We start from the raw sequence: 15,876 nt of genomic DNA on the forward strand, positions 1-15,876 counted from the left end.
AAGAATCTTTGACTTTGAAGATGACTCTGAAAGGCACTTAGTTTAATCCAGGGGTTCTCAATCTTAACACAATTAATTGTCTTTGGCTGAGTAATTCTTTGCCATGGTTAGGATCTTGCCCTGTGAACTGCAGAACATTTAGCATCCTCAGCCTCTACAGATGCCAGCAGCATCCCCTAACTCTTACCCCCTAGTTGTGACAACCCAAAATGCCTCTAGATACAGTCAAATGACCCATGGGGGCCCTAATTGCTCCTAGTTGAGATCTTCTGTTTTTATCCAACCTCTGTTGGTTGAGAACTACTGTTTTAGTCCTATGTGACTCTCAGTACAATGTCCCCGGCAAATTCTAGCCCATGCTTGATTGTTCCTGAGTCAGGGACTCACTGCTTCACAAAGTTACTCTCCTCTCCCCTATGGTTCAACATCTCTGAGAAGCAGCAAAATCTTCCTTAGAGTAGAAAGAATAAGAATGATTGTTAAAGAATACTCAGACAGGAAGACTGTTCTAGGAGTGGTGGGTGCTGTTGGTGGTGATGCAGTGACCTGCTCTGTAGACTAGAATCTGCTCATGTTGGACAAGATGTGTCTGTGCATTATGGGGAATGACTGCAACAGGAGGCTATGGACCATCTAGGCAAGAACTGATGATGACTTAAACTGGAAGGTGAAAGGGATGTGTAAGGAAGGGGATGGAGGAAAACAGATGGGTTTTTAATTATTAGAAATAAAATCAACAAGGCGCTGGATTGCAAAAAAATATCTTCTAGGGCTCAGTTGATGGCTTCAGTTGATGCTACTGGATGATGTTGATTGAGTGACTAAACGAAGGACAGGGATGCACCCAATATCTAATGGAGCAGTTGCAGGACCCAACTGTGGCTTTCATGGACCTGAGGCATTTCACCTTCATGGACCCCTTCCTCTGTAAAAAAGTATAAAAAATTATTTAAAAACTTTATCATAGGGGCAGAAAGTAGAATGGTGGTTGCCAGGGGCTGGGGGAAGACGAGGATAGGGGATTATTGTTTAATGGGGATAGAGTTTCAGTTCTGCAAGATGAAAAGAGAAATGAATGGCTGGTGATGGTTGTACAACACTGTAGATGTCTTTAATGCCACTGAGCCGGGCACTTAAAAATGCTTCTGATGGTAAATATTGTTATGTGTATTTTACCATAATTTAAAAAATTGAAAAAAATCTCTTGCATTGGTATAAAGATGAATATAATCCAGGCTGAAGTTATAACTTTAATAATTTTAATATTTATAATATTTTATGTAATTATATCCTATGACATATAACCTACTACATTGTATATAGTATGAATAATACATAGTTATGTGTTATATATTTATTTTACCTATTTCTATGTTTCTTCTGGATTTAAAAGAAATTAAAAAGAAAGCAATTTCATGGGCCCTTCCATTAGTGTCTACTGTGACCAATGCAGAAGTCGGCCCTGGGAAGTTGGCAGCTGGGATGGTATGCATTTCATATCCCTGAGATCCAGATTCTGTAGGTCTGGAGTGTGGCCCAAGAATCTCATCCCTGGCAGGCACTGTAGGTGTTCTCATACAAATGACACCTGGGCCATTCTTTGGGGGCACAGCAGTATCCCCATGTGGGGACATCCCTACACTTTTAAAAGCCCAGACTTAACCCCTCACTTGCTGGGTGGCATTTTAAGTCTTGCCACTGCTCAATTTCTTCATCTCTAACATAGGGATGATGACATTCACCTTATGGTGTCATTGAGAGGCTCCCTGAGTGCCCACAACTTGACCTGGGGGCAGCAGCTGAAATTTCAGCTCTGAGGCAACCAATGGGATTGTGTAAACACTGAGTAACATTGGGTGAGCTGAGGTGACAAACTGGGGCTGTGTCAGCAAGGTTGCAACCCAGAGGGTAAGGCATTACATGCAAGGGGAGTATTTCCATCCCCATGCAAGGTTTCTGGGGCTGATGGATGGATAAAGATACAGGCAAAGTGTCAGTCCCCAGATCCAGGAAGGATCTGTAAGAGGTTCAGAAGTCAGAAGGGTGGTAGTGGCTCTGTGCCGCAGGAGGATGGATGGACTGCACCAATGGGCTCTCCCTTTCCTTTGGCTTTGACCAATAGGGAGCACTGGCCAATGGAGGGAGAGGGGATAGAGACATTAATTCCTCCAATGTTCACAAAACAGCATTGCAAGGTTGGCTGCTTCTGATCACCTTGTCTCTTCATACTAATGAGTGGCAAAGGCATCTCTCCATAATCACTAGCCCCTTGGGTACTGTGCTAGCCCTTGAGGTTTCCCTACATCTTACCTACACCTTTGCAAATACAGTCCATTCTCATTATTTATGGCAATTATGTTCTACAAAGTTGCCCAAATACTGAACCATTGCTCCCAGGAGAACACAGAAAGTAGATTCTTGTGAGCCTCTGGTCACAATATTTTCGTTAACTGATAAATACATAGTTTGCTTTATGTGTTTTTCTACTTAAAGATGACATATAATTATATATTATTCAATAAAATACATTATACATTAATGTGAGTCATTAATATCGAACTCAAGGCCAACAGCACTATAACTTATGCCTAAAGGAAGCTTGTGTAACACATGCATTTTCTCCATACGGCACATGCCAGCCTTCTTGCACTCGGAACACAGGATGCTTAGCAGCCATTTAAAACAGCACTTTGGCAGGACGCTTAGAAGCCATTTAAAACAGTTAAATCACCAACGAAAAGCCCCCAAAATACAAAAAGCGTTAATAAGTAGACTCAAAAATGATGCTTGTTTCCAGATGAGATCTGAAACAGGAAGACAGAGCGTTGCCTTGTTGGACCTTGGCTGGGAATGTGCTGTCAGTACACTAATGTCTTTTACTGCTCTGCACATGCCTGCAAATGACCCGGAAAGCACTGCAGTACTGGGGGTCACAAACAAATTTTGGTGAGTTAGGTGAATTCACAAATACAGAATCTTTGAATAATCGGGATCAATAGTTGTTTCTTCGTTCAACTTACTTCAAATTTCATGTGCTATCTGCTTCCTGGGGAGGAAGCGCCTGAAGAACATTCCAGGGGGAATCGGAACCTCAGGGAGTCCCTGATGACCCCCCAGGCTGCGAAGTCCCTCTTTAGAGAAGGGCACTGGCTGTGATGCCCAATGGTTCTGAGTCAGATACTGCCGATTTGGACTCCCAGTCCTACTCCTCAGATCTGTGATCCTAGGTACGATTCACCTCCCCTCTTTTTCCTGTTTATTTCCCTGTCAAGTGAGCATAATTTGTCCCATATCCACTCAGTTGTTATGGGGATCAGTGAAGAGCTTGTGAGCCCATGGATGCTTGTAGTGTGGAGTAAGAGAGAAAGCATGGATTCAGATCCAGGTTTAAATCCTGCTTTGTCCCTTGCTAGCTCTGTGACCCTTCCCGACTTTCATTTCTTTTTCTGTAAAACGTTGCCTGGGCTCGGTTGTGTCTGTGAGACTGGTTGGCTTTGCCAAAAAAATAATGTTTGTGAGGGCCATTCTTGGCATATGAACGGTCGCTTTCATGAGAGAGGGACCATGTGCGTTTTGGTCCTTGCCGTAACCCCAGCACCTAACACAGACTCTGACATGAAGCAGTTGCTTGGGAAATATTTGTGGCTTGAATGAACACCCCTTATTCTACATATGCCACACCCTGGAATTTCCCAGTGAGAGCAGATGATTATCACAGCTTGGTGTGAGGAGTTCTGTGATGGGAGGGTGTCCAAGGGAACAGAGAGGAGGAACTGAGCTATGCCTGAATGGGTGGGTGCAGTCAGGTGGGCCTTCTGCAGGCGGCCACATGAGAGCTGAGTCCAAAAGGACGATGCTGACCGCACTTAATCAGCTTGTGAGCCCTCTGGGAGCAGGGACCATGTGAGCCTTGCTCACTGCTGCCCTCTCAGCACCTGGCTCAGAACCTGGCACTTTATAGGAAGTTAAATGAACGAAGGATGCTGTGGATTTTGAAGGAGCAGTATCCCCTGCCCCATGTAAATGGAGAAGAAGGCAATGCCGAGTGGGAGGAGTAATTTCCACCTTCTCATTGGAGTTGCTTGGGATCTGGAAAAATAAAAAGCCTCCACTAGAGACAGCGCCAGTGGAAGCTGCATGTGTGTGTGTGTATGTGGGTGTGGGTGTGTGGGTGTGGGTGTGCGCGTGCGCGTGCGCGTGCGCTGTCAATAAAGGCAGAGTCCAAGTTCTGCTTAGAATGCAGGCTGTAGAGTCAGGTATTAAAATGACAGCTCTTCTGTTTATAAGCTGTGTGACCTTGGGCATCCGCTTAACCTTACTTGCTTCCCTTTCCTCAGCTGTAAGGTGGGAATAACAATCCACCTGCTTTGAGGATGTTTTATATGCAGCCACCATTCCACAAGCCTTAACTATGGACTCATCTATCCTTATGACAAGGCTTCGAGGTGAATGCTGCAATTTTACGTTTTACAGGTTGGAGACACTGAGGCCAGAGAGGAATAGTGAATTACCTAAGGTCACATAATGTGAAATTGGGGAGCCAGGATTTGAACCCCAGAAATATGGTGTTCAAATCCATCCTGTTAACCTCCAGGATACACCGCCTGTAAAGTAGAGTCAGTGGCTGATATATATTAGGTGCCTAACAAATGGCAATTATTGTTATTTTTAATTATAATTCTGCTAGGAGGGCGCTCAGAGGGAGGGCGGGCCTGGAGAGAGGGAGGGCCACTGGGCTGTGGCTCACTGGGTCAGAGGTGCACCTGTCCCTTGGGGTAGGTGCTGGATTCAGGGCGCGGCGGCATGCGTGGGTCCCAGTCGTTGACCAGGCTCTGCGCCTGCTCATAAGACACGTGCGGGTGCCGCTGGCGGAGGCGCAGGCGCACCACGTTGTAGTCCACGTCATGCCCGATCTTCTTGCAGTTGAGGCTCCAGGTGAGATTGTCGCGCATGGCAAGCAGCTCCTGCAGGTTCTTTTCCACATGGGAGATGTGGCGCTGCAGCTTGTCAGTGCCCTGGAGAAGGGGCAGGGCCGTGCTGGGAGACAGGTGAGCCCGGGCCAGGCGCTGTGTGGGGTGGGCGGACACACCTGGGCCAGGTGTGTGTGTATGTGTGAAAGGAGCACAACCGAAGAGGGGGCGGGCCTCGGATGCGGGGTGGGGGGGGCGGTGCACACCTTTGAGTCAGGTGTGCGTGATGGAAGGGCACAGACAGCTAGGAGACGGCCAGCCTTGAATGCGGTTGGGGGTTTCACGCCTGGGCCAGATGTACTTGGAAAAGAACACGCGGCAGGGCAGGGCTGAGGGAGGGAATGCACCCAAAGAGTGAGGGGAAGGGCTCAAGGTGGGGATGGACAGAGGTTGAGAGAACTTATTTGAGACAGGTGTCGGGATTGAAGCGCCTCTCCTGGGTGGGGGTTGAAAGACTCACAGACCTGGATGAGGGGGTATTACCTGCGGTAGATGTGCCTGAGGAGGAAGTCTCACAATGGCAAGGCCGTGACTGGAGAGGGTGGGTAGGCGCGGAAGGGGGACGGAAAGGGGCGTACCTGGGCGAGGCGGGTGGCCTCGGGGAGTTGGGTGCCCACGTGTCTCTGGTACACGCGCACCAGAGGTCTGTCCAACTTCTCTCGAGTCTCCAGGTAATTTTTGGACAAAGGACCCTGGCGGAGTGCGGTGTACGAAGCAGTGAGGCCCAGCCTACCTGGACACCCCTGGCCTCACCCTCGCAGACACTTTCCTCAAACCATACCTTGATGAGGTCGCGGGTGATGTACATCTCCTGGTTGAATTTCGTGCACCGGTGGACAGTTCCCCTCATTAGCCCTAAGGTCATGTTCATTCTTTCCTGGGTAGGTGGGAGAACAGGGGGATCACACCGGCTTCGCGTCCTCATTCCTCCTGCGTCCCTCCCCCTTCCCCTCCCCCCGCCACCACCTCCCCCGTCTCTCACCTGGGTACTCTCCCATCCCAGACCTCAGCCGCCAACTAGAAGCTGCGCCCACCTTCAGCTCCAAAGTCTCGCGCATTTTCTGCGCCAGGGAGGCGCACACGCGGTCGCTTATTTGCTGTTGCTGCTCCCGGATGTCTTCCTCGTTCTTTGCCATATCTAGCAAAGTGTCCTTGGACTCCATCAACAGTCGCTTGGCTTCATACAGCACGGTGGCGCACTCTGCGGAGGCGGTGGGGAGGTGGGACGCGTGTGTGGCACTAGGTCTCCTTTTCCTGACCCTCGCTTTCCGAGTCCCCCCTCTCTATTCTCAGGTGGTGGTGGGCCTCGGGCAAGCAAGGGGGCTTTACTGAGGGGCCAGGAGAAAGTACAGGAGGGGCCAATAGTGGGGGTAGTAGTAGCAGCATCAGGGAATGACTGAGCGAGAGTGCTGCGGGGGGTGGCGGGGCTCGAGCGTGGGAAGCAGGAGCTCGCGGGGGAAGAGCTAACCAAGAACATGGGTTTTGCTCTCAGCCCTCCCGTTTCGTCAAGGGGGACAATTACCCAGGGAAGGCAGCAGCCGAGAAGTGGGGGAGAAATGGGCACCAAGAGCACCCAGTATAGTGGACTTCTTTCTGTGGGGAGTTACCTGGGGTGTAGGTGCCCACAGGGTCTGGAGGTGGTGTTTTCAGGCCCTGAGTGCGCGGGGTCGGAACCCGGGAGAGGTTCACCCAAGAGTGGCGGCCAGCCTGTTCTAGAACCTTGTCCAATGGCTGATTCATTAGCTCCACAGCTTGGAGCCTCTCTTTACAGCAGAAGACCAGGGTGTCGCGACAGGAGGCCAGGGCCTGGGGTGCAAGGAAGGAGAGAAGGGCAGAGAAGAGACCAATTGTAAGCTGGGAGATTGGGGGAAGTGGCTGAAAGTGATCTCTCTCCAGGAGGCCTTAAAGTGTTTCTGCCTCCAAATTGGCTTTCTCCAGCTCTTTTCACAGCTGGAAAGGAGCAACTGGTTTCCAAGTTGAAGCTCAGATGCCCCAAACTCTCATCATCTGTCCAGAAGCCTTCAATGACCCCTGGATGGGGAGAGGAGGAGCATTAGGGGCTGGTGGCGGCTTTTGTGTCCCAGGTATCACTTGCTTGGTTTCTGTGCCTGGCTTTGCTCTGGCACCCTAAGAAAACACTCCCCTCCCCCATCTGTGAAGTGGAGAGGTAGATAGCTGCATCTACACTTTGGTCCTCTTGTGCCATCCTGTCTCTTCAACTGCTTTCAGGGCTTATCCCATCGCCAGCGCTAGCCTTGAGGTCTCCCTTCCTCTTCTCTGATCAGTATCAAGAGCCCTCTGCTGTCTTCAGAGTTCCTCCTCCCAGGCTCCATTGCATCTGGACCCCCATCCCCACTCAAATCCTACTTCCACCATTATAAAATACATTGCATTCCTTGGATATTTGCAATTATTTGAGAGTTATATTAAAACAGAAGACTTTTTGCATATGTATATACCCATGTAAACAACACCCTTATCAAAATACAGGATATTTCCATTACCCCAGAAATTTCCCTGGTGCCCCATACCCCTTCTCTACTAATCTGCCTAGTAGATTAATTTTGCCTGTTCTTTAAGGGCTCAGGTAAACTACAGCCTATGGACTGGCCATCTGGCTTTGAAAATAAAACTTTATTGGAATGTGGCACGTTCATTCATGTATGTATTGTTTCTGGTTGTTTTGTGAGATGCTGTGAAATTGAGCATAGATCTTTCTCAACTTATGATGAGGTTACATCCCATTAAACCCATTGTAAGTTGAAAATATAATGTGGAAACACATTTAAATACACTTAACCTACCGAATGTCATAGCTTAGCCTAGCCTACCTTGACTGTGCTCAGAACACTTACATTAGTCAACAGTTGGGCAAAATCATCTAACACAAAGCCACAATGCCTATTTCATAACAAAATGTTGACTATTTCATGTAATTTATCAGATACTGTGCTGAAAATGAGAAAACAGAATTGTTGTATGGGTACAGAATGGTTATAAGTGTATCAGTTGAATATTTCATGTAACTTATTGGATACTGTACTAAAAGTGAAAAACAGAATGGTTGTATGGACACAATGGCTGTGAGTGGATTGGTTTACCCTATGAGTGACTGACTGGGAGCTGCTCATTGTTGCTGCCCAGCATCATGAGAGATTTTTGTATCCCATATTGCTAGCTGGGGAAAAGATCAAAACTGAAGATTTGAATTGCAGTTTCTACAGAATGTTTATTGCCTGTGCACCATCATAAGCTGAACCATCATAAGTTGGAGACCATCTGTATTTGTGACAGAGTCAGTATTACACAGAAAGCTTAAAATATTTACTACCCGACTCTTTAAGAAAAAGCTTTTGACATCTAGCACTTCATGTGAGTGGAGTTATACAGTGTGTACTCTTTATGTCCAGCTTCTTTTGATGAATATCCTATCTTTGGGATTCATCCATTTGGGTTAAAAAATGGATTTAAAAAGTCTTTTATTCATTTATTCAACTATTCACCAAATCCCTCCTGTATGCTGGGCAGGTACCAGGTGGCAGGGTTGCAGTGGGGGAAAATGGTCCAGTTCCTGCCCAAAGGAAGTAAGAGGGTCGACATGTGCAGGTAAGATTGGCTAGTGAGTGAATCAGAGAAATGGAGATTATCTGGAAGGGTATATGGGATCAAGAGAGGTGGTTTTATTATTGTGGTAAAATAGACATAAAAATTTGACATTTAAACCTTTTAAGTGTACAGTTCAGTGGCGTTAAGTATATTCACAATGTTATGCAACCACCACCACTGTCCATTTCCAGAAATTTTCATCATCACGAACAGATCTGTACCCATTAAAGAATAATTCCCCATTTGTTCACTGGTGAGAATGATCCAATAAAGAAAGAAAAACCGATGATGCAGGAGAAGGGGCAGAAGGTGGGTGTGGTAGGTAGATGGAATTATAGGCTTGGCAGAGGAAAAATGAGAGAGGTTCTATTCCATGGTTTCCATGCATTGAGGTCATTCACTGAGAATGAAGAAAGAGGAAGAAGCTGGAAAAGTTTGAAGGAAGAGAAGATATGAAATAACTTGCACAGTGGGATAACAAGATTTCTAGAGACACGTGGTGACACCTCTGGGAAAACTCTGAGTGTCAACTTTAAATCTAAGTTCATAATTTTAAGTTGAAGCATATCTACTTGGTGGTGAACATTTTTCTGCAGAAATATTCACTACAGGCCTCTCCAGTGGCCCTCTGTCTTTCCAGTTGTGTCTGTCTTTTCTCATCTCTGTATTTCCCTTTCTCTCTTGTGAGCCCTTCCCTACTAGTGCCACCGTCATGTCTTCTCCCTTGTCTGTTTCAGACTTCCTTGGGGGGTTTTTCAGGAATCACCAGATTTAAAGGAATATGATAGCAGCCTAGAGGTGCAGTGGGCTGAGCACAAATAAGGTTCAGCACCATGGACAGTGGTGCAAGAGCTCCTAAATCCCCTCCCTCAACTCCCCTCCGCCCGCATTACTCCCCCCCCCCCCCCCCCGCCTCCCCTGCCCCGGCCTCCAACCCTGGCCAGTCTCTTCTTCCAAGGGCCCTATAATGTGACCTCGAGGGCAAGGCCAGTTCTATACTGTTCACTGCTTTGCCCCCAGTGTCAAACATGGTGCCTGGGACACCATGATACTGGATTCATACTTGTCAAGTGGATGAGTACACACAGGCTCCATGAAACCTGGTTACTCTCCCATCTCCATTAGTGCTTTCATAAAGTAATCCTTGTTGAAAGAGTGAAGGATGCAGTGAGAACCCATCTCTGGCTGAAGTCAACAAAGACAAGCATATAGTACTGCGTAAAGAGCCAGCCAAATTGAATCATAAAGTAGTTCTCCAACTTGTGGGCGTGTATCCAAAGGAAATCAGGATGTCAAAGAGAAATCACTCCCACGTGCACTGCAGCGTTCTTAACAATAGCCAAGACATGGAAACAATGTAAATGTCTGTTGACAGATGAATAGATAAAGAAAATGTGACATATAATATAGTAAGGTAATAAAATTGCTAGGTAATAGTAATATTACTATATTATATATTAATATAAGTATATTATGATACTAATAATATATGGCAATAACATTAATATATTAATAACATACTATGCAGGTATCTTAATATATTATAATATTGTATAATAATATATATATAATAAAATATAATTCAGCCTTAAAAAAGAAAATCTTGCCATTTGTGACAACATGGATGAACCTAGAGAATATTATGCTAATTGAAATAAGCCAGATGCAGAAAGATCTCACTTATATGTGGAATCTAAAATAGTCAAATTCATAGGTTAGAGTAGAATGTGGCTGCCAGGGGCTGGGGGTAAGAAGAAATGGGGAGATAATTGTCAGGTTGTACAAACTTTCATTTATGCAAGAGGATTAAGTTCTAGAGATCTAATGTGACTATGAATAACAGTACAGTCTTTTTAAATTAAAATATGCTAAGAAAGTAGATCTTAAACTGCACACACATAAACACACACAGAGGTAACAATGTGAGGTGATTGTGATGATTATTTCACATATATCAAATCATCACATTGCACATTTTAAATATATATATAATTTTTTCTTTTTTATTTGTTGAAGTATAGTCAATTTAAAATGTGTTAATTTCTGGTGTACAGCATAGTGATTCAGTTGTGTCTGTCTGTATATATATATATACAATATATATATGTATATTCCTTTTATTTTTTTTCATTATAATCTATTACAAGGTACTGAATATAGTCCCCTGGGCTACACAGTAAGACCTTGTTTATCTGTTTTATATATAGTAGTTAGTATCTCCAAATCCTGAGCTCCCAATTTATCCCTGCCCATCCCCTCCCCCTCCACCAGTAACCAGAAGTTTATTTTGTATGTCTGTGAGTCTGTCTCTGTTTTGTAAATAAGTTCATTTATGTCTTTTTTTTTAGACTCTGAATACAGGAGATATCATATAGTACTTTTCTTTCTCTTTCTGGCTTGTTTCACTTACTATGATGATCTCTAGGTCCATCCATGTTGCTGCAAATGGCATTATTTAATACATACACAATTTTAAACGAATAATTATACCATACTAAAGCTGGGGGAAAAAGACACCTGAGCTGGAACCACAGCCCTACCACTGGCTAGCCCCATGCCTTGGGTGAGCCCTTGTCTTTCTGAGCCTCAGTTTCTCCATCCCTAATGAAGGGATCATAGTTCCTATTTCACAGGACTGTTTTAAGGAGTTAACTCAATGACTGCACAGGGCTTGGCACAAAGGGGATGTTTGTTGCTGTTCTGAGGTCCAACTCCATCTCTCAGAGCCCCAGTTTTTCCATTTAGGAGGGGAAATACAGTGATGGTCAGGACAGGGTTCGGTAGGTGTGTGGGTTGAGGGATCGGCTGTTGCTACAGTTCCCAAGGTTAGAGGGGTTCACCCATTAGGCAGCCAATGATCCCCTCGTAGCGCCTTTAACTTGGCCCGGGGCATGCCCCACCTTGAGCAGAGCCTCTGATTTTTCCATATCTTTCTCCATTTTCCTCTTCATGCTCTGTAGCTCCTCTTTCTCCCAGGTAAGCGTACTGTCAGCTTTGTCAGGGATCTGGAAAACAAGAAGAGAATTTCTCACACCCCTGGGAGAGGACTAGGTGGAGAGCTCTTCTTCAGGATGGTAGAGGGTTTGCCATCCTCATAAACTCTGGATTTGAGGAGTTGTGGGCACCCTTTCTCTTTGGGAGTCTCATTCTCTGAGAAGGCTTTACCCTTTTATGGGGCTCTCACCTGGGGGAGGTCTCACCCCCTAGAGAGTGGAGCTGAGGGCTTCTCCCTTTTAATAGATAGGAGCCCAGTGAGTTGAGATGGAGGTGACTTAACTTGGGGGAAGGTTATCATCACTCTCTGGGGCTGGGGTTCCCCCTTCTTTGGTGATGGTCTTACACCCTTTCCCTGGCTGGAAGTGGAGGAGGCTCATAGGGATGATGAGGGTTTGCCTTTTGGGGGTCTTACTATCTGGATCTGGGGGCTGGGACTAGGAATCCCACCCTGTGGGTGGGGTCTCATCTCTCTCCAGGGAGGCTGGAATGTTCCCCTTTTTTGGGGTGAGGGTTACACTTTAGGGGGAGGATGTCACCAGGGCTGGGATTAGGGGATCCTTTCTCTTTGGCTGGGGACTTAACTTTCTGATGCAAGGGCTGGGACTTCAAGCATCTCACTTTTTAGGCAGGACCTCTTCCTTTTTTTGCCAGATGAAACCTGGGAGAGGATCTCACTCCCTGAAGCTGTGGAGGTATTGGTTTAGGGTTGTAAAAATAAACAGTTTGAGGAGGGTTTCACCTGGGTTGGCACCAGGACATCACCTCCTCTCCTCAGCTGGTGGCTTTGGCTGTGTTTTCACTGGGATTGGTGCATTGAGGGTCTTAATCCCATGGGAGGTTTTCATTCTCTGGGCCTGGGGACTGGGTGTGATTTCACGTCTGGGATGGGAGTTGTGGATTTTACTCTTTGGGAAGAATTTCGTCTAGTCTGACTCAAGAGTCCCACGTCTCTCCCTGGCTGGGAGACTGGGAGTGATTTCCCCACTGTGGTGAGGGGGCTGAGGATCTCATTCCGCTGGGAGGATCTCAGTCTCTGGGGCTGAGGACCGAGGCCCCTCATCTGAAGACTGTCTTCTTGTCCCCTTATTCAGCAGAGCTGGGGCCTGGATCGAGGAGTGTTTTCTCTATAGGGTGGGTTTTGCCCAGGCTGAGCATCCAGGGGGAGCAGAGGCCTCAGTCTTTGCGACTGGGCTTTGGGGGGCCGGGGTGGTGGTCCCACCTTCTCAGACTTGGGTCGGTAGCCCCGCAGCTTGACGCTCTGCTGGTTAATAAGCAGTCCCTTGCGCACTTCGCTGAGCCTGCGGTCGGTAGCCTCCCGCTGGCGCTGCAGCAGCCGCAGCTGCCCATTGATTTGGTGCTGCGCGCGGCCGAGGCGGGCCGCGGTGAGGCGCGCCCCACGGGCGTGCGCGTGCACCAGCTCGGCCGTCTGCAGGGCCCGCGCGTCGCGGTGCATGGGCAGCGGCAGGCGGGCTTGCCAGGCGGGCGGCTTCATCTTGCTCTTCCACAGCGTGACGCCCTCGCCAGGCGGTGGCTTCTCCATGGTGCCGCCACCTTTGAGCATCTCCACGCGGAAGCGCCAGGGCAGGATGTAGGCAGCCCTGCAGAGGTGGCGCGCTACATGCGGGTCCCGCACGCTGTCCTTGGGTTGCCACATGGTCACCGCCTCCTGCTCGCAGCGGTCGGTCAGCTGGTGCACCTTCTGTGTCAGGGCCTTGGCCGCATCGCGCCATGCTGGAGGCCCTACACGCGTGTCCTGACTGCACTCAACTAGGGGTATCAACACGGGCATGGCCTCTGCTTGATATTCTGGCCTGGCCTGAGATCCTCTCGCGGAGGAGCCTGGGCTCTCAACGACACGCAATTCCTTCCAGGCCTGAAGAGTGAGTGAAACAGAGGGCCCATCACCATGACGACCACGGCAAACGCGCAGGCAGAGTTCCAAAAGTGGGGGAGGGGAAAGACTACAGGAAAGGGTTGGAGAGTTTTTGCTTTGGAGGTAGGCGGAGGTGGCTTGGAATCCTGGTTCCTTGAGAAAGCAGATCTCATCTAGCCCACTTCTCGCTATTGCTTCTTAAGGGCCTTCTTCCAGCTCTGAGGATGTGCTAAGCTCTTTGCCACTTCAAAGCTTTGGATTTGCTGTTTCCTCTCTGTTTCTTCCCATGATGTTCTTATGCCTGGCTCCTTTTCAATCTTCAGAACCCAGTTTAAATATCACCATCTTAAGGGGGTCTTTCCTTAGCACTATATCTAAGCCCTACTCTCTCCTAGCACTCAGGATCTTTAGTGCAAGCCACAGAAAAGGAAAAGATGGCCTCATGGTCAGATACAAAGCCAAAAACAAACAAACAAACAAACAAAAAACCAAAACAAACAAACAAAAAACCAAAAAACAAAGCCACTCGGTGGCTCTTGAAGACACCACGGCTACTGCTACCATTGCAGAACTCTCCCCTTCCTGCGCCGGGAATAGCACTGCTCAGCGGCTAGCAACTGAATCTGTTCTCTATAGTACCTGCTTCTTTTGACTCCTTAGTTCTCAGGGTCCAAGGTGGCTGCATCTAATTATCTGAGCCTGTATCACATGGCTGTGCCAGAGCTGCAGGAGAAGGTGGGAAAGTAAGTCTGGTCTGAACTTCCTGTTTCTGTGGTGAGAGGAAGACTTTATTCCCCACCAAGACTCATATGATGTAGAATTCCTTCAACATAAGAAGCAGGTCAGAGTCTGGGGAAGAAAAAAAGACAGCTGCCCTCAGTGCCTCCCCCATAATTCTCTATCACATCACCCTGATTTTTTTTTTTTTCCTAGCAGCGGCATCTTTACCTGGGCAATGGGTAGGCATCTCAAACTCCACAGAACCAAAACCACACTTTGATTAATCTCCCTGATTGTTTTCTTCAGCTGGTATTCCTTGACTTAGTGGCTCACCATCCACCCCAGTTGCTCATGTTAAAAGCTTAGGAAGCTTCTTTAATTTTTTAATGTCCACATCCAATCCATCAACAAATTTTGCCTGTCCTACCTTTAAAACTTATCTCCACTATGATCAGTTTGTTCTCCACTGCTGCCAGTAGCACTTTTATTTTCATTCACTCCATCATTTCTCACTTGCCTGGTCTCCCTGCCTACCTCCCACCCACTTCTTCAAATTCGTTCTCCACAGCACAGCCAGTGCTGTATTTTAAACTAGAATACGTCACTTTCTCACTTAAAAACCCTTCAGTGAATCCCATTGTACCAGAATAAAATCTGAGAGCTCTTTACTTGCAAGGCTTTGCATGATCTGAGTTTTCTCATTTCCTCCAAATAACTCATCTTGCACCTCCCACCCCCAGGCGCACTCAGTGTGCTTCCACCTCCCTGGCCGTCTTTGTACTCGTCTAACATGTCATGCTAGTTGCTAACTAAGGGCTTTTGCACTTGCTAATACCATTTTGGTTAGCTCTCTTTACCTCAAGATTTTTGCCTGGCTAGGTTTTGATGTTTTTGAGGTCTCACCTGGGTTGGTAGGTGCTAGAGACTGAATGTTTGTGTCCTTCTAAAATTCATATGTTAAATCCTAATGTCCAACGTGATAGTATTTGGAGTTGGGGACTTTGGGAGGTGATTAGGTCGTCAAGGTGGAGCCCTCATGAATGGGATTAATGTTCTTGTAAAAGAGACCTCAGAGAGTTCCCTCACCCCTTCTGACACGTGAGGACACAATGAGAAGATGGTTGTCTGTGAGCCAGGAATTTCTCACCAGACAAAATATGCCAGTACCTTGATCTTGGACTTCCCATCTTCCAGAACTGTGAGGGATAAACTTCTGTGGTTTATAAGCCACCAGTCTACAGTATTCTGTTATAGCAGCCTAAACTAAGACGGCAGGTGCCTAGAAGGAACCAGAGCAGGGCTGGGTTTGGCTCTCAGTCTCCAGGGCTGAATGAAAATTATGAAGTTTTCCATCTTGCAAAAAAATTTTAAAATTATGAAGTTTTAAAAATGCTACAGAAACATTTATATACATGAGCTTGAGGGATGGGAGAATTTCACTACTCTGTAAGCCCAAATAGTCTCTCAAGCTAACAAATAAGCCTGTTTTCATCATATGAAGGTAATGTATGCATGTTGTGTAAAACACAGAAAAATATAATGAAGAGAATCAGAATTTATATGTAATTTTACCATCCAGAGATACCTATTAAGAACATGCTTTGATTTCACTCCAGTCATTTCTCTATTCCCCTCTCCTACGTATATTGTTATATTTACACACATCTCCCTCCTCCCAACATACTGAAGTTCGAATATTTCTAACTCAGG

General features: G+C 46.8%; 1 protein-coding gene across 1 annotated transcript; it reads right to left on the reverse strand.

Moving 5' to 3' along the window:
- Positions 1–4,654: 4,654 nt before the first annotated feature.
- On the reverse strand, positions 4,655–13,475 carry CCDC105 (coiled-coil domain containing 105). Its single transcript, XM_032466333.1, has 7 exons — positions 12,793–13,475; positions 11,477–11,581; positions 6,578–6,776; positions 6,005–6,171; positions 5,752–5,847; positions 5,549–5,662; positions 4,655–5,015 (listed from the first exon to the last, which is right to left on the reverse strand). The coding sequence occupies exons 1-7, from the start codon at positions 13,360–13,362 to the stop codon at positions 4,752–4,754; spliced, it is 1,515 nt and encodes a 504-aa protein (XP_032322224.1). The 5' UTR covers positions 13,363–13,475; the 3' UTR covers positions 4,655–4,751.
- Between the last annotated feature and the right edge of the window lie 2,401 nt (positions 13,476–15,876).

Source organism: Camelus ferus, chromosome 22 (assembly GCF_009834535.1).
Source record: "Camelus ferus isolate YT-003-E chromosome 22, BCGSAC_Cfer_1.0, whole genome shotgun sequence".
Lineage (NCBI taxonomy): Eukaryota > Metazoa > Chordata > Mammalia > Artiodactyla > Camelidae > Camelus > Camelus ferus.

Bases quoted from the DNA above. Each gene is read 5' to 3' on its own strand.
- CCDC105 (XM_032466333.1), bottom strand. From the start codon at position 13,362: ATGCCCGTGTTGATACCCCTAGTTGAGTGCAGTCAGGACACGCGTGTA. The intron at 5,663-5,751 runs GTATGGTTTGAG...GCACTCCGCCAG, and splicing joins TCACCCGCGACCTCATCAAG to GGTCCTTTGTCCAAAAATTA. The intron at 5,016-5,548 runs GTACGCCCCTTT...CCCCTTCTCCAG, and splicing joins AGGCCACCCGCCTCGCCCAG to GGCACTGACAAGCTGCAGCG.